Below are 17,630 nucleotides of genomic sequence, written 5' to 3'. Positions count from 1 at the left end.
TGGGTTTCAGACAAAGCGATGGGAGTGGACAGAATCTTTGACAGGTCAGAGAAGAAAAGAAAAGCAGACAACGCTTATTGGACAAACACATCAATCAAATAAGTCAATAAAATGTGATGGAGCCTATCTTTCTCCTGAGTTCACCGGCAGAATAATAGACAGTCCCTGTATTTTATTTACTAGAACATGCATCATTATAACATTGTTTCAGGAAAAGTAACATTCAATTAAGGCTCATGCTTTTCCTGGGCATCTTTCACAAAATAAACTTTTGAAAACTTTGTCAACTTGGTGCCACAACCGGCACAGAAATCCCGTCTCAGTGAAGATATACCACAAAATTACTTTTTCAGTAGGCAGTGTCTCTCTCATGTCATCTCCCAGTTTATCTCTTAAAGGCTGGAGTCCTTTACTGTCACACACCTGTGCTTCTTCCACACAAACAATGCTGCGTGAAAACCCACTGCAGTGCAGCGCCACCGTGTCTGCCGAGGCAGGTGGGAAACAACTAGAGCACAAACACTGCTGGTTTACGATCAGCTCCTGGGAGCTCGGCTCACACTACACTGACACTGCAGCCGTCAGAGCAGTGACAACGTGAGGAGGGGGTGAAAAATTCACGGTCCTGCCTTAAACCCCGATCCCTACATGAAAGCAAATTTTACTTTTGAGTCCATACACATGTTCAGGACTGTCAGACTCACCAAAACTTTTTGTTTCCTTGACACAAACACTCACATTCTGTGTAGCAACGTGTGAAGCTGCTATAACCTGATTAGTTCAAGTACAATTAAAAGGAAATAAATACTTTTAATGTTTGATATGAAGTGTTTATAACTTTCAGAGTATTGTGATGAAATGGTCAGTGAGTTTGCCAACTTATTATTTTCTAGTTAATCCAGTTTCTAGTTATTATTATTGTTATTATTATTATTGTTATTATTCAATTTATGAAGCTGATATGGCCTAATTAGTCCAATTAGCAAGACACACATTGATGTACTGTATATGTATGGTTTAATGTTTGATTTGATTACATTTTGTGCTCAATGTTTTTAAGTTAACATGACACACAGTCACGTTCAGTTAAATGAAAACATGTGTTCACTTCACAACGACAGACACATTTTTACAAGAATGTTGCAAACAAAATGTGCAGTGGGTTTGCCAACTTGCCAATTTTCTAGTACACCAAACTTAATAGAAATTAGTCAAAGCAACATTCCATTTACAGGTTGAGTGAAGTAGCTGTTAAAACGTTATGATGTCAATTATTTCAGGTAATACCATAGTGAATTATATTTAAAAAATGACACGGTATACATACGTCTTCATTAAAGCTCAAACACAAGTTTAAACAGACTCACTCAGCCGACCTCAAATCTGGAATAAATCGTTAAAAAATATCAGGAATGCCCTCCTTAATAGGGTTTAAGAGTCTTAAATCGCTCTTAGTCTAACTGCGCTCGTGGGTTAAAAAGAGATTTATTTTTAAAGAAATAATTAAAGGCTGCCTCTTAACTGACTTGTCCTGGAGCCAATATGACATACATTAACTGACCTTACAGTCCTCTTCATAAATCAGTGAGCCCAGTAATTTTACATTTAGATCACTCCGAGCTGAACTAATCTGTAATCTCATTTGAAAGTGGATTGCTTGCAGTTTTGCAACGAGCAGGTCGACAACGAGAGCAGCCGCGACCCCGCTGCTGCTCACACTCACTGCATGCTCAGTGTTACAAAGCAAGGTTAATTAAGGTTAATTCATCCAATTTAAAGAATATGTATGGATATACACTCTTTTTCAGCGCCTGCGTCACATCTGCGTTTTCATATATTGATTCGCCATCGCCTATTATTTTTGTTTTAAATAATTGGGAAATAAAAACACTTTTAAAGTATTTTGCGGTGGGATATAGCTTAACAAGCTTAGCGTTAATTAGATCCATTTGGAACATATTCATCCCCTTCCACCCACCGCCACGATTATCAGTGCAGACATGAGGCCTCCATGTGATCTATGAATTACATTTACGCGGCTCCACCAGGATATACGCCATTAGTGTAGGCAATCATTGGAAGTGGTTACGACCTGCTGTTGCTTCCATCAACTGTCAAAGGAAAATTAGCTCACTAATAGTGCGCTGGTGTCAAAACAATGCCAGCAATAGTTTTGTAATGTTCAGTATGTGGTGGGCGTATTGAATGAAAGGTAACCCGATTACCAGTGGAGCTATTAAAATCTCTCATGCGTGACCGGCCGCAGCAACCCTCGCTGCTCAGAGGAGCGGCTGCACGTTGCTGCTTGGCACATATTAGTGGATGTGAATGTATTGATTTCAAACCTTTTTTTTTTTTTTGTCCGCCCTAATGCATTCAGCTCATGCAGGACACTGTTGATAACTCACAAAATACATTTGCTGTGGTGCAAGGTACAATAATAGTCTTTACTCATGTGCATTTATCACCCGGGTTCACCGTACCCCACTGAGTGACTTTTAATTCAGGAAGAAGAATTGAAGCAGTGGTTCTCAAACTGTTTATACCAGAGGTCTTGAACTCGCAGCCAGCAGGCCACATGTGGCCCACCATTCAATATCAAGTTAGCACTTATTTCGGTATGGGTTTTTCTACTAAAATGTACATTTTTCAACATAAAAACCTTTTTAGTGTGAACTATATGCCTGTCCATATCAACGCAGACAGTTTTATTTTGAAATTCTACAAAAACACAGTTGTTTTTTTCCCCTTTTTTTTTTTTTTTTCACTTGACCGGCCCCCTAGTACCACCTGAGAACTCAAAGTCACACCATTAACATTATCATTAAATACAGTTGTGTACATAGGCCGAGCAAAGTCAGGTGCTCCTGAGGAAGTGGGAGGAAATGCTATAAATACTAAATTTGCTTCATGTTTTCTCTGACATTTTACACAATTTAAAGACTGACATCCACTCTTAATTATGTCACCATATTGTGCTCCCTGTTAAACGGCGATTGATTTGAGCAACTACCTCAATGAACTCCTCCTAATATAGCATCGACTGAACTTTCTCTCCCACTGTTTTTAATAATTGCAGTTCATATTAGTAGAAATCCAATCTGAATGCTCATTATTATTAGTTTATAAAGAGTCATTCAAAAATGCCTAAGTAAATACGTTGTGTGACTATATCAAGTCCCTCTTAAAATCCTTAAAGTGTGTTGCATTTACCCAATCCACCTCCTTTGAGAGTAAATAAGGTCACGATGAGGTTCGGATCATTTGTTTAATAGCCGAAAAGGTAGACCAGTAGCGGTTGCACTGTGGTTTTCAAGTCTTGACTGAAAACATTTCCGTTCGTTCGTGCTTTCACTGAGACTACCATAAATCTGAGGTCAAACCACAATTATTTATCGTCACTGTTTTGTTATTCTACATATGTTATATGCATCATTTACCTGTTTAATCGGTTTAGCGCTTAAGTCAAAGATACTGTACAACATGTTACACTACGTTGGGTTTTGAAGATCACATTTAACTAATAATACCACTGATCAGTCGTATACACAGATGTGACATTTTCTTTCTTGCACACAGACACTTTGGGAGTTCCTTTCCCCCTTTTTTTGGCTTTTTTAATTAGACTTACTTGGAAAAAAAATGCATTTTTTGTGTTTACAGTACTCTCTTTCCATCATATCCTTGCTGTCCCAATTCTGGTCCTGTTAAGTAACTTCTTTCTGATACTACAATGAACCTTGGATCTCTACAGACCCATGCAGGAGGTGATTTGGCCTGAGGCAAAGCCAAAGGCTGTGTACCCCACACACAAAAAGTTTAGTTTGTTGCTGCAGAAGGGTCAGATATATATTTTCTTATACTTTTGGAAATGTTTCTCAGTCTAGTAAAGAAATGGAAAGTATCATGATGTTGCTGTAACTGTATATAATTGATGAGGATGACGCAGTGATTCTGTGGTTTGCACTGCTGCTCCACACACAATGTGGGTTTGAACCTTGTCCCTTGGAGTTTACAGCACTGCATTTGTCAGGGTTAAGCCTCAGTCCAAAGAACTATGGGCCAAGAACCTTGCTCAAGTGTGCAAGTGTGAGCCCTATAATAAACTTGCAACCTGTTGCGAGGGCTTCTCTGCCTGCTGCTTGCTGCTTTAGGCTCCTTGGGCTGTGACCTTGAATAAAAAGCCAGAAAACCTGACGTCGGGAAAACATGAAGAGAAAACACAGTCATTTATTCATGACCGCATGAATAAACTTGTAAGGATGTTTTGCTTACTGCTCCTTTTCCTTTTAAATTTTCAGACTTGGAGAACTTTAAGACTCACAGGAGAAGCTCTGTCTCGGTCCGTGAAGGTCAAGGCGTGGTTCTGCTGTGTGGCCCTCCGCCACACTCTGGAGGTAAGACAGTGCATTATCATTTTTATTGACTGTTTGGACTGTGTTGGCAAGCATGCGAAAGCAGATGTCTGTTTTAAACTGGTAATTAGAAGCTGGCTGACTGAGAAACAGATGTGAATGAGATCGCAGTGTTTGACATGTTTTCAGATGTGTGTATGCGGTTTGAAGCGCTCGGTGTTTGGTTGGGCCTGTGCTGTTTAAGATCCAGCTGTTGCAGTGGTACCTTTGACTTGGTAATCAACACCTTACATCTGTTGCTATGGGACCTGAAAGGTTTCAAAGTGAGTCTTGCATCTCTTAGGTGACAATCAGTCTTGGTCAGGGCGTGAGAAGAGCAACAGCGTCACTGTCAAAACCCTGCAGCTGAGGCTGCTTTGATTAAAGCCCTAATTTGCTGCTTCATTGTAATGTTGAACTATTGTTTAACAGCCCAGTTTATTCACCATTGTCCCTCAGACTGAAGAGAAACAATACCCATGAATGAATAATGTGAATTTTTTCTTCTGCGATGTGACATATTTCAGAGTGAAATGTTGGCGGGATGTAGTTACAGGGAGCTTTTAAATCAAATCTGTTTGATTTAAACACCTCCACCTCCCACACTTGCACTGCTGCATGCGGAGAGAGAGAAAAAATGGTTTCAGACTTCAACCACACTTTTATTTGCTGACTGATAATACCCCTCACCTATGATATCCATTCGCTAGTTATGGTATTAGACCTATGAGCTAAAGGTCAAGTGCATTTAGACCCCTTTCAGACCTGGTATTAACATCGGTCCTCAGTGATACGACTGTTCACACCTGGCATTAAAATGCTTCCTGGATTTTACACCAGGTCAGCTTGATCGGGTTTTTGACCTCTTGTCACTTAAAGGTCTTTCCTTTTTTATGTTGATAGTCAATTTGCATCTTTTGCTCAGTTAGAGTAGTCTAGTTATGATCTCCCTTCTCGTCATTATTTGCAAGTAAGGAGCTATGTAAAGCAATTAGGATCTCTTTCCGGTCCACAGCCCAAAGAACATACCTTTTATGACTGAATGACAAAATCGGCTACCTCGAAACACTTATTTTAGCAGTTTGTTAATCTATTCTTGCGTTCTACTCCCTCAGTTCATATTAGAGATGCATGGGCTTTAGATTTAGGAGAGGGTGTCGAGCGGATCAGGATATGCTCCATCAATGCCAGACTGCAGCTTATCCAAAGTAAAAGTCGTTAATCGGTTGCGTTTTTCTAAAACCAGCCTGAGCAAAATGTTGAGATAAATGTAAGGCAGCTGACTCTTGGACACCTTTTTGGTTCTGCCCCAAGATCTCATCTTTCTGGGCCAATATCTTCCACCTCTAAAGTGTCGTTTATATGAGACAATTAGATCCTGATTAGCCATTTTTGGTTGCTCCAGTTATTCGTTCAAACTCCCTTCTGCTTTGCAACACGCTCTCAGATATGAATTGCAAACAAATTGACACACACTATTGTTATGATTTTAATATCTAATGGGTTGTATGGACTGTGGACCGCCTGCAGCCCGGCCATCCTGCCCACGGGTTATATCTCTCGGGCTGTTTTCTCTTTCCTGGCCTCAGAACTGATGTATTCTTAAAAAGTGATTCATTACTGCACCTTATATTTATTTTTTACTTTATTTGTGTGTATGTTCTGTTTGAATAAGTTGTGTACGGGGATCTGGTCGTATTTGTGTTATGCTCTTCGCTTTTCTTGTTGGGAAAAAATGCTTCCTGGATTAAATGAGATCAGCTCTGGTTCCCCTAACCTGTTTTCCAATAAACACTGATTTCATGTCTGTTCACGAGAACAAATTCATGTGAATTAATGAGTCAGACTAACAGATGTGTCAGCTGCTGTCAGCACGTCTGTCTGTCTGTGTGTGTGTCTGTGAGAGAGACAGAAATAAGAGTGTGGAGAAGCTTGAGTGAATTAAAACACTACTCATACTGCTGTAACATGAAATGAGATTATAACACTTTGAAAAACAAGTTGATACTTTAACATTCAGTACTTACATGCATGTTAAAAGTCTGATTTTAGTCGGAGTCAGATAATAATTTGGTTTTCTTAATGTCATGTAAACATAGTACGACTTAAGTTTCGAGCTAGTCTTAGTCCGACTTACGTACCTGGATAATGCAATACATAGTCCTATTACTCCTGCATGTACACACTTAGTTGGACTGAAGTCTTACTCTCCGGCAAATAAATTGATTTTCTCCTCTGCATGTATACTTGGACTTGGCAAATTGTCCAATTGCCCGTCTTAGTCGGACTATGGCCGTAGCTCGATTAATCGATGAGATGTTTCAATGTATTGGCATTGATTTGTGTAAAAAATTAAGAGTCTCTAATCTGTCCTGAGGACAGATTGCATTCATTCAGCTCAGCAACGTGGACATGTGTCCTCGAACCACTGCAGAATGTGAGTGGTTTTTTTGAGTAGTTATTCTTGCCAAATCTAAAATTGTTTTAATTTGTCTTAAAATATGCCGCCATTCATTGTGACTGTAACTTTTGACAAATTACAGCCTTGTCTTTAAGTGATCGTCTCGTGGCTTAGCGTCATATTTTGCATAGCAGACACAATCATAGTTTCAAAGATCTTGCCCAACTCTTGGCAAGAAAGCAAATTGAATACAATTGCTGATGTACTGCTTGTCGTGTTTCACAGTCCACTGTTATTTGAGGAACATGTGGCATGGATTGGATTTGCTAAATGGCTTGTATGAATTTTTGAGTTAAAACTTTGAGCTAAGTTCTTCATATTTCCTGCCTAATTGCAGCAGATGTGTCCTTTCATAGCTTCTCCCCTCCTCTTACCGCCCAGCGACAGCTGCCTGGATTACACTCCCCCAGCTGACATCCACCCAATATCACTGATCCACACACTGGTCCGCTGCTGTGGTCAAAATGATGCTTGTCACGAATTGACTGTAATTGTTTGGAGCTTTGTGTCCTTTTGGGGTTTTATCTGGCGGAAGCTTGGCAAGCTCTGTGGCAATGTGGACTTTTAGGTTTATTTGCAAATAGTTCAGCTGGCGTGTCTGTACCTGACTGCCGTCTATACTGTTGCTTCACTGACTCTTTATTCCTGCCAATTTGTGCTGAAGTAATCCAATTATGGTTTGGTTTTTAAGACCAACGGGGAAATAATTCCAACATGTCGGGCATCTTCAGGCACATGAAAAGCCCCCTCAAGACACTTGTCTCCCCACTAATAGAGAGGACCAATACAAGCTGTCAATTAGAAGTTCATTTTAGTGAGTCATATCTCTCAGGTGGAGCAGAGGATACTATCACTTATCTCTCGATGGCTGCTGTGTGGTCCTACTTGCATTGATGAGGGGGGATTCCCTCTCCTCCTCATTTTCAATCCGGTGTCATTTCCTCATTGCATTTACAAAAACAAAATGTAAAATGTGGAGTTTTTTAGGGGGGGGGGGAGAGCAGATGTATTTATTTCCATTCAATTTCAACATTTTGTGTGTTAAGACACAACAGTGTGTCTAGTCTATGTAGGTTGTACATGGTTCCCCTGTCATTTATTGTTATTGGTATTATTGTTTTTGTTGAGAAAATATTAAGAAGAACAAAGTTATTGGCTGAGAGACACGTCACACTGACATGTGAGCAGAGAGTAAGAAGTTTCTATGTCAGTCCTCCAGCTGATTTTGATGGGAAATCATTCAATAATCAATATTTTGTACAGCTAAAGTACTTGTGAATGAGAGCCATGCTGTCCATGCTGATACAGAAAGAGAAAGTCCTTTATAATGATTCTTCTTTTTTAAATATTCTAATTCATGTAATTAAATATTTAACTCAGAGACTTTTCTATGCAATAAGGGGAGTATTTAAATGGTTTAATATGACCATTCCTCTACATTAAAGGCATTGTAATAGTTGCTGTGTGCCTTGGAGTTTTTTCCTTGACTTTGTTTAATAGTTACCGATCGATTATTAATCAATTGCTGAATGAATTGTTAACTCGTTTTATAAGCAAGTTTTCAGATTTTTCAGCTTCTCAAATGTGAATATTATCTGGTTTGTTTGCTCCATGTAACTAAGAAATAATCCATCCATCTTCTGCCACTTTATCCTCCACATGGGAGTCACGGGCGGGTGCTGTGCCAATCTCAGCTGACACAGGGTGATAGGCAGGGTACACCCTGGACAGTTTGCCAGTCCATCACAGGGCCACATAGAGATACAGCTGAATAATTTCCATATGATGTGTTGTCATCGTTTCCAGGTTTGGAAACACCGATACACAATTTTCTGGCATTTTATGGACCAAACGATTACTCACTTAATCAAGAAAATAATGGGCATATTAATCGATTAAGAAAATAATCGTAAGTTGCAGCCCAAGCCAGGTTCCTGGCATTAAACACACAGGTCAGCCTGGTCAGGGTATCCGACAATATGCTGCAGCAGGAAGTAGAGGCAGTGATTTGACAAGATAGTGTAGATTTGTCTGATCCACATCATACTGAAAGCATTGTGACTGCCTTAAGCGGGAAGGTAGAATGTCACGTGTCTTGAATGCTCCGTCAGTTACATTTTGTTTTGTATTTCCATGTAATTTGAATTTAATTAGCCTGGAAAAGAAATGAGTGGCATCAGATGTGTTTAATGAAAACATCTCACTAAACTGAATTCTTCTTGGTAATTGTTCACTCTGGGAAAATGTGTATGACTGTAACTGGTAGTTGGTGTAAATGTGGTGCTTAACTGGTTTTGTTTATTGTATCCAACTTTATCTTTAGTGGATCATTTAGCAAAATAAATCAGCCGAGAGCTTGAAGCCAATAAATCTCATAAATGGAACTACAATAAATGCATTTTGCTAACATGCAGCGAGGACTTGATACAACTTACTGCGGTGTGCCATAAAGCTTAATTGTATTCCATACTGAATATTAAAGATGCCTCAATGAGCTGCACTGGTGCGATGGATGACATTTTCCTTCATTGCCATTAACACACTCTGTTTCTTTGTTCTGAATCAAACCCGCACCACCCTCCTGCTGTATAGACTCTGTTAAACACCAAATGTTGATTAATCTGCTGCTGAAAATAGGCTCTAATAAATGCAAGTTTGAGATAAGTTCACTTCAAACCATATAGTGCCTCATTGTTTTAATGGCTCAGCCGTTTTCTTTCTTCCTCTTTGAAAAATGAAACTGTAAAAGTGTGACCTGTTTTTTAAAGATTTATATCTTCTGTATTTATGAATGGGCTCGGTGCCACACGGAAGGTTTCTTTAGTTTACACTTTTCATTTCATTCATTTGTGTTCAAGTAATTCAATAAAGCTGTTTTTTTTTCTGAGATTCAGGTAATCTATTTCTTAAAAAAATATATAAAAATGAATCAACAAGACAATAGTTTGTGAAACAAAAAACAACTAAAATGTTGTTATTTCAGAAAAATCGGAGTAGAAATTAGTTTTCAGGCGAATGCCATACTATATTAAAGAGATTTTTAGATTTTTTTAAAGATTTTCATTTTCAAGCTTTCTTTTGTATCTAATAAAATCAGAAAAAGCATAAATTCCTTTTATTTACAAAAAAAAAAAAAGAAAAAAAAGAATCTAGTTAATTCAGAAAAACACAGCCAGAGTTCTTGGTTTAAAATGAAAATGTGCTTTGATAATTCAGCTGATTTAAGTTTAATTGAAGTGAACACAGTATACTTAAGAAATGTTTCAAATTAAATAAAGAATTCTGCATTTTCAGAGCACAGCATGGTGGTGGTTGGGGCAGCAATAGCATATGAATGCTTTTAACTCACCGAACACAGCCACACCATATGACGGGTTCCCAACCTGACACACTCATATTGTGACATTCCCTTGAAATGCCATCCCCTCCCACTTTCCCTTGCTCTTCCTTGTGTCCGACATGTCTCTCTGCATGGATGAGCTCATGCTGCATGCATATATACATACATACAGTGGGCAGGACAGCTGCCTGCCATGCATAATGTGCCCCCTGAGAGCCGCCTCTGGCACCACCACTGCCTCGTGCATGCACTCAGGAGTCCCAATACTACAGGAGGGTATACGCACATATGGCAATGAAAGGGGGACGTGGCGAGCTTTTCCCTCGAATGTGCCACACACGTGTAGAATTTGATTAAAACGCGACAAGGTCCGTGGGACAGTGGTTTAGGTGGCCTCAAAGTCATTATTGTCCTGTTAATGGCTGTCAGGCTGTCAATGCCACACTGAGATCCTGCTTCTGCCATTGCTGAAGGAATATTGTAAAATATGACTGCACATGGCTGAACATATGAAAGATTTCCTCCTTGTCTGAAACGGGCCATGGGGCACTGCAAGTATGTCGCATCAACAATGAAGCGTGGAAAAACGCATGCTATAGGAAGAACACAAATGCTGTTTTTCTTACTTTTAGAGAAAAACCCTATGGTGAGCCAGTGAACTCACCCGTTCCCTTGCATTCCTTATCCAAACAATGTCAACATTGGCAATGCACACACTTGTGTCTTTAGCCCTTTCACACCTAACCCGTAAAAATGTTCGTCTGGACTTTATTTTGCTTATTTTAACCGTAAAAGGACCAGATAATGGCCTGGTACTACTTCTTATATGTGTATAATTTCTGGTTTCTTTGCTCCACACAATAAGAAATCATTTAAACGGAATAATTTTGTGGACAAACCAAGTCATTCAAGAGCATCATCATTTCCAGGTTTAATAAACACCAATCAACATTCTTCAACATCTGCTGACATTTTACGGACCAAACAAGTACTCAATTGATCGAGAATATAATTGACAGATGAATTGATTATGATCATCTTTTTTCATGTTGTATTTCCTCATGTATAGTCTGACCTGATGCTGCTGATGATCACTCACAAGCAGAGAAAATGACTATAAACGTTCTCATTTATATTGCCTGCACATTTGTTTCTTCAAGTCAAATAGCTCTATAGAATTAAAAAAAAGAAGGAAAAAAAACATGTTTTATGTATTGTCTGTAAATTGTGTTCAGTTATTATTATATCTTCTAACTTTCTTGTTGGCCTCCTGTAGAGTTTCATATTTCCACGCGTCCAGGAAGCATCTCTCATATCACGCTGTTGTTTGTAGTCTGTTGTGTCATTAATTATCTTGTCTCCATCGCTTTGTGCGGAAAACAAGTACCATTATATCCTTGGTCCGAACGTGACACACTGAACAGCAAGAGATGTTCCTGTGAGGTCTAACCGCGAGTGAAACTGGTTGAAAACGTTCAATTCTATTCCAAACACCTTTTAAATCCCACTAATGAAAATAAGCAGACAAATACAAAAAAAACCACTTTCTTCCAATCTCGCATCTTTATTGCTTGAAAATGGAATTTAATTGCATATTGATTTAAAATGCCTGCATTGCTTAATCTAATGGGGAAAAAAAATATTGTCACTGACAGATTAATGCAAACTTCTTATTCAAGTTAATGAATTCCGCAGTTCAAGAAAGTTTGAAGAGCCGGGTTATTGATTTTGAACTAGGCTTAATAATAGGGAAAGGAAAATGACCAGTACATTGACAATTGTTTATATTATTAGTTCCATAGCCTTAGGCTATAAAATCATCTTTCTTTTCTTTCTTTTTTTCAAAGGGTGACCTTTATATAAATGTCCATGTGGCCACTGGGAAAAAAGACATTTTGTACAGCGCATAAAATCATAGTATTCACCACTCTGTAAGTAGGCTTTAAGTCAATTTTCTGATAACGCGCCATTCAGTACCATGAACCCACGTCCATGTCCCTGTCTGTGGTCTAATGTAAAAACCAAAATAAAGTAATGAATACATGTAGTTTTTTTTTGTTGTGAAAGTTGTGAAATGGTGCACATGCCGTGGTTAACATGTTTACACAGGAATGGGAAATACTCTGAAAGGTGTGGTTCATGTGGAGACACGGGCGCCTAAGCCTGAGAAAGGGCTGCAGTGGGAGGAGGGTGGTGATATGTGCATGTGTGTATTTTTATTTTGGTATTACCCATTCATTTGTTTTACTGGGAACACCAAAAGGTGGCACGGAATGACTCAAAATTCAATGAAAGTGTTTTCCACAGCTGTTTATTGTGGAGAATAATGAGAGGTGATAAGAAGAAAAACCATATATGCTTTAGGAAATTTGTAAAAAAAAAAAAAAGTTCAGATTAGGCCACGCACTGTATCAGGGAAGGTTAAAACTATGTTGCTGATGACACTGTACATTGCTCCTATATTAATTACGTTCTCTTTTTCTTCTACATCAGGGATTATTCTGCTCTAAATCTGATTAGCAAACGACAGATTTCACAATCTCAATGAGTACTCGCCTTTCATAATCCCGTATTCACTCCCTCCCCCCTTTCCCCTTCATGAGTCTGAGGACTTCAGCTCTGGAAAATCCATACGGCACTCACAGAGCCTTTTCTCGCAGATTTGACTTGATGTAGCAGTTACCTTACAGTGATGGCAAACTTCAGTGACTTTGACTGTAGCAGGAGACGAGACGTGCTGTTCTTGCCGAGAGTGACACTCCCGAGTTTGATTGGAGTTTCTAATCGCGTATGAAAAGGTCACGGAGGAGTCTGAGTGTAGAGAGCGAGCGCACATTTCCCAGAAGACTTGTGTGAATGACACGCTTCCCAAATCTCCTTCTAAGCTCCTTAAACCTTGCAGTACACACAGCTGTTGTTATAGTTACATTTGAAGTGTGTGTGTGTGTGTGTATATGAAAGTATTCGCGGATTAGGAAGGACAAAAATAGGAGGCAGTTATCAAAGGATGTGGAGCACTCCGTGGGTTCACATGTACAGCATATATACATACCTGTCAGATTTCATATTGAGAACTCAAAATCTGACTTTGCTGTATGGTTTTCTTTGTGGCTGATGTGTAAGCGCCTCCATCCTCGGGCGCGGGGCTGCAGTCACATGTCATGTCCTTATAGGCTCCCTGGTGCTGCTACGTAAACACAAATCCCTCGCTGCCCGTGGAGATTTCATCCCAGAAGAAATGCTCTGTCACCTGCTGTGCAAGGGGAAAATAACAGTTGTTGAAAACATGACGGCTCCGTCCACAGTGCATAGCTTGCTTGGCAGAGCGCTGGACTGCACTGTTAAGTTGAATCCATAAGCCTTTAACGCTATAGGTGGCTTCTACAACTGTATTACTGTGTTTGGTGTTGCAGAGAGTTCAGCTCCATTTGTGGGACTGTTCGCTGCTTTCAGACTGTGTCAGCCTCTGAATTGAACGGACTGGGTTTATGTTGTGACTAAAAAAAAGTACATTATAGAACAACTATGGGGCGAACCAAAGGGCTGTACAATTACGAGACCTAAAATAATAAAGTAAAATAGATTAAACATTTGAGTGGCATAACATAAAAATAGAATAAGATACAACAAGTGCATGATAGCATTTTAAAGCAGCAGTTTTAATTGTAAATGGGTAAATGTTCCAAAGCCTTGGGGTGGCTATAACAAATCCACTATGCACAACTTGTGCATGTGCTATAGCAATATAATCATTTTATGTTTATGTCGGAAACTAAATGAACAACGGAGAGGATTTAATTGTTGAGTCTGTGCAATGAAAAGTGGTAATCACTTCCAAATCCGCTCCAGATCCCAAGGTGACAGAGTGACAGATGTGTCAGGTCTAACCAAAGACATTCATTTGACAATGATATAAAACAAAGGGAAGAGGCAGCATGTGTTACATTTGAATTTGCTGGCATTCTCAAATTCACCAAATGTAAGTGGTTTTCACCAGAATATCATCGAAATACAAACACACTGGCCTCTCTCTGAGGTCTCTTCTGGGTCTTGGGGGATAATGCTGCATATGCAATGGAAATGAGTATTTAAATGTAAAATTGAAAGCATTTTGTGGCTCCAGTGGGTGGTGTGTGAAGTTCAATAAACTTCTCCAAGTAACAACAAGGGAATTGGCTTTGGGCTGGAGATAAGTTAGACCGAAGTGTGCTCACCATGTGTGTAGCCTGCTCCTTTCCCCTCACTTAAAGCTGTATGAGCTCATACTAACATACAAATCTGTGACTGTATTGTCCTTACTGACATGTGATAATATGTTAAAAATGTCAATTTAAAGCTATAACACATTATTTGCTATCTTGTCATAACCAGCCATTTCAGAAACTTAATATTCCAACTCAGTGAAAAACATTCTGCTTCTTTCAAGAAGATATAAACATCCCATGTTTTTACAGTCTGTGCTTTGTCCTTTGCATTTATGTCAAATTATTGTGGGTTTTTTTTTGGATAGTACTTGATTTCATTTAAATCCTTGTTGTTGACCATTTTACTTATTAATATTAATACCATTCTTTTTCTACATATCTGTATTATCTTTACAAGTATTATCTACTTTGCACGCATTAGTCTCAAAATGTCAAATTCTCATGTTATTTTTAACGTCCTGTGTTTTTCTTAATCACCAAGAAAAGCACTTTGACTGGTATGCGATTTCTTTGAAAGGTGCAGTATAATTTCATTTGATTGATTTATTTGACCCGCACTTCTGCGTTGGTAAATCGGTTGTAATGCTCTTTAACAAAAAGCAGATGAAACTGGAGCTGTTCATTGTGCCTCATATTATTCATGCGTGTTTTGTGCAGATAATTTTTCCTCCTGGTAAAACGAGGTTATTGACTTGACCTTCAGCTTTTGTGTGGCAGTATCACAGTAACCAGGTGTCTCACATGTGCAGAACCTCTGAGGATTCTTGTTGTCCCGCATGTCCCACGGCGCTCGGCTTCACCTGTTGAAAGAATGATGCAAGCCAGAGTCTGTGCTAAAGCGGCATCAGATAGTATGTTGCAATCTGGCTCCTTTGCTTCGGGGAACAGAAATAATAGTCATGACGTTTCTCCTCAGTGGCGCGTGTGTGTGTCTATTGTGCTTCCTTGTGATACAGAACCATGGTGCACTTTTATTTTATTTTATTAGAAACACAATAGTCGCATGGATTCAGCTCTTTGCAGTTCTTTTGAGAACTTCATCCCTGCAGATTTGTCCAACCCATTTGCCAGGGTCATGTGTTGCACGTTCCTGCAAACCAAAGATATGTGTGTGTGTGTGTGTGTGTGTGTGTACCCAAATTATAATTTCTACAGACATGCATGTGGTGCTTTTGGCAAAAATAATGAATTAAATTTGGGCCTAGAAAAGATCATGTTTAGGCATGGCCTTAACTGTCGTGATATCAGCCATAAGAATATGTGCTTCTGTTTTTACAAAGGCCACAAAGACCTGCAACTAGCAATTTGAGACCATTAACTCCTCAGCACAATGTTTGCTGATGTTATAAATGGCAGATGTTGCATGCACATATGAAACATTTTCCATGGTTTGCAGATGAGTAAAATAGCAGTGTTCATCCGGGAGACGAGGCTGATTTGTCAACTGCACTTTCATGCTGTCAGTCTCTCATTTCACCACATCCCAGAGGTTTTCTTCTCAATTCAGCTCCTTGTCCTGATCTCAGACTGAGACTTTTACTGTGTGACACGGAGCATTATCATTCTGGAAGTAGCCATTAGAAGGTGGTGAAATGTGTCTGCAACAATACATACACTGGCTGTGGTATGATCAATTTGGAATTATAGCTATAGTTCAGGTTTTTTGAAGGGTAGATGTGAGAAGTATTGACTGCACTGTGCATGCCCACGCCTCAACCCCTGCAATGAAAACCAGCTTGAGACAGGAAAACTCGCTCTTACTGAAAACATGGCTGTCAATGGGGACACAAGGATAAACAGATTTTGAAGATTTTTTAAAAAGGCTTTCCTTAGAAAATCTGCTTGCCTTTTCTGACCAGAATATCATATTTGCTTTGTAAACTGCACACAAAAGTCCATTGAGATAATCGGCTATTTTCCAACACAGCACACATTGTTGATCCACTGCTGCCTCCAGCAGTGAGTTGGAATGTGTTGACCTCAGTGTTTGAAATCCTTTATTCAGATTTACTTAAGTGACACAAACTTACCTAACAAGGCAGTTCCTGTGTGCCCACAAGCAAAAAACATTTTGGTGAAGGTGAGCAGTTTACAGACTTTACTTTCTAGTCACAAAAGGCTGAATAAATCACCGTTCATATATGTAAGGTATTGCATAGATTTTATGAGATTACCGTTACCCTTTAATGTCTGTAATCGGTTTATCCTTGTGTCTCCACTGGCAGCCATGTTTTTAGTTAGGACACATGTCCATTTCTCAGGTATTTGACACAGGGTGTGTCCACAGCATGATCAGTGCTGAATGTGAGTTAGTCCAACCAAAGTTAAAACAAAAATCCAAACTACCGTAAATTTCGGCCCATAAGCCGCTACTTTTTCCCCACACTTTTGAACCCTATACAACGGTGCAGCTAATTTATAGATTTTAACGGCCACCGGGGGGCACTCTCTCGCAGTAAACGCAAAAGTGAGACAGACGCGGGGAAAGATTATGCGCAAGAAGAAGGTGAAGATAGCGACCAATGACCTTTCTCGTAGACTAAAGTGTTTTCTTGTCTAACCAGGCGTGCAGACATGTTCACCCCATGTTTAAATAAAAAAAAAGTTTAAACAACAAAAAACTTACGTGTAGCTTCTTTCTATGTAAATATCTCATGTTACTGCCATTTCTCGCGTTACAGGTGGGCCCACTTTTGTCCGTGGCCTACTCGCGATCACGGACGCGCTAGTCACGCGTACTCACTCGCCATTCATAAAGTTGATGCATTCATTAACAAACTCCTTTGATAAGAGATTGAATCCTGGCGCCGCTACTGGTTACAACATGATAACCTGCGGCTTATATTCAAGTGCGGCCTATATATGTACAAAATTTATTTTCTTTTAAAATTTAGCTGGTGCGGCCTGTAGTCAGGTGCACTCAATAGGCCGAAATTTACGGTACTAATTTGAGGGGCAAAGCGAGCACACGCCAGGCGTGTTCGGTCGTCAGATGCTGTTAAGAATTATCAGAGCAGAGGACATTGGTGTTTGGAAGTCTGTGTCCACTCCTGCTCAGATGCCTGCTCACCTCAGCTTTTGATGTGTTATGCATTCTGAGGTGCAGTGCTGCTCACTACAGTTTTAAAGCTAGGCAGTGAGCCAGTCAGGTCATTCTCCTCTGACCTCTATCATCAGCACTGCTACTGTTCCACATGGACGATCCCTGGATGCCTTTTGTATTTCACTCC

General features: G+C 39.6%; 1 protein-coding gene across 2 annotated transcripts in view; it reads left to right on the top strand.

The window, feature by feature from the left end:
* LOC122768736 (contactin-4-like) overlaps positions 1-17,630 on the top strand; it is a 178,221-nt gene that overhangs the window by 84,661 nt on the left and 75,930 nt on the right. For both annotated transcript variants that reach the window (XM_044024934.1, XM_044024933.1), the window contains exon 5: positions 4,302-4,397. In XM_044024934.1, the coding sequence (XP_043880869.1) occupies positions 4,302-4,397 (96 nt within the window). The remainder of the gene's footprint in view (positions 1-4,301; positions 4,398-17,630) is intronic.

Source organism: Solea senegalensis, linkage group LG4 (assembly GCF_019176455.1).
Source record: "Solea senegalensis isolate Sse05_10M linkage group LG4, IFAPA_SoseM_1, whole genome shotgun sequence".
NCBI classification, from domain to species: domain Eukaryota; kingdom Metazoa; phylum Chordata; class Actinopteri; order Pleuronectiformes; family Soleidae; genus Solea; species Solea senegalensis.
Note: the sequence above shows the minus strand (reverse complement) of the source record. Positions and strands in the feature narration are given on the sequence as shown.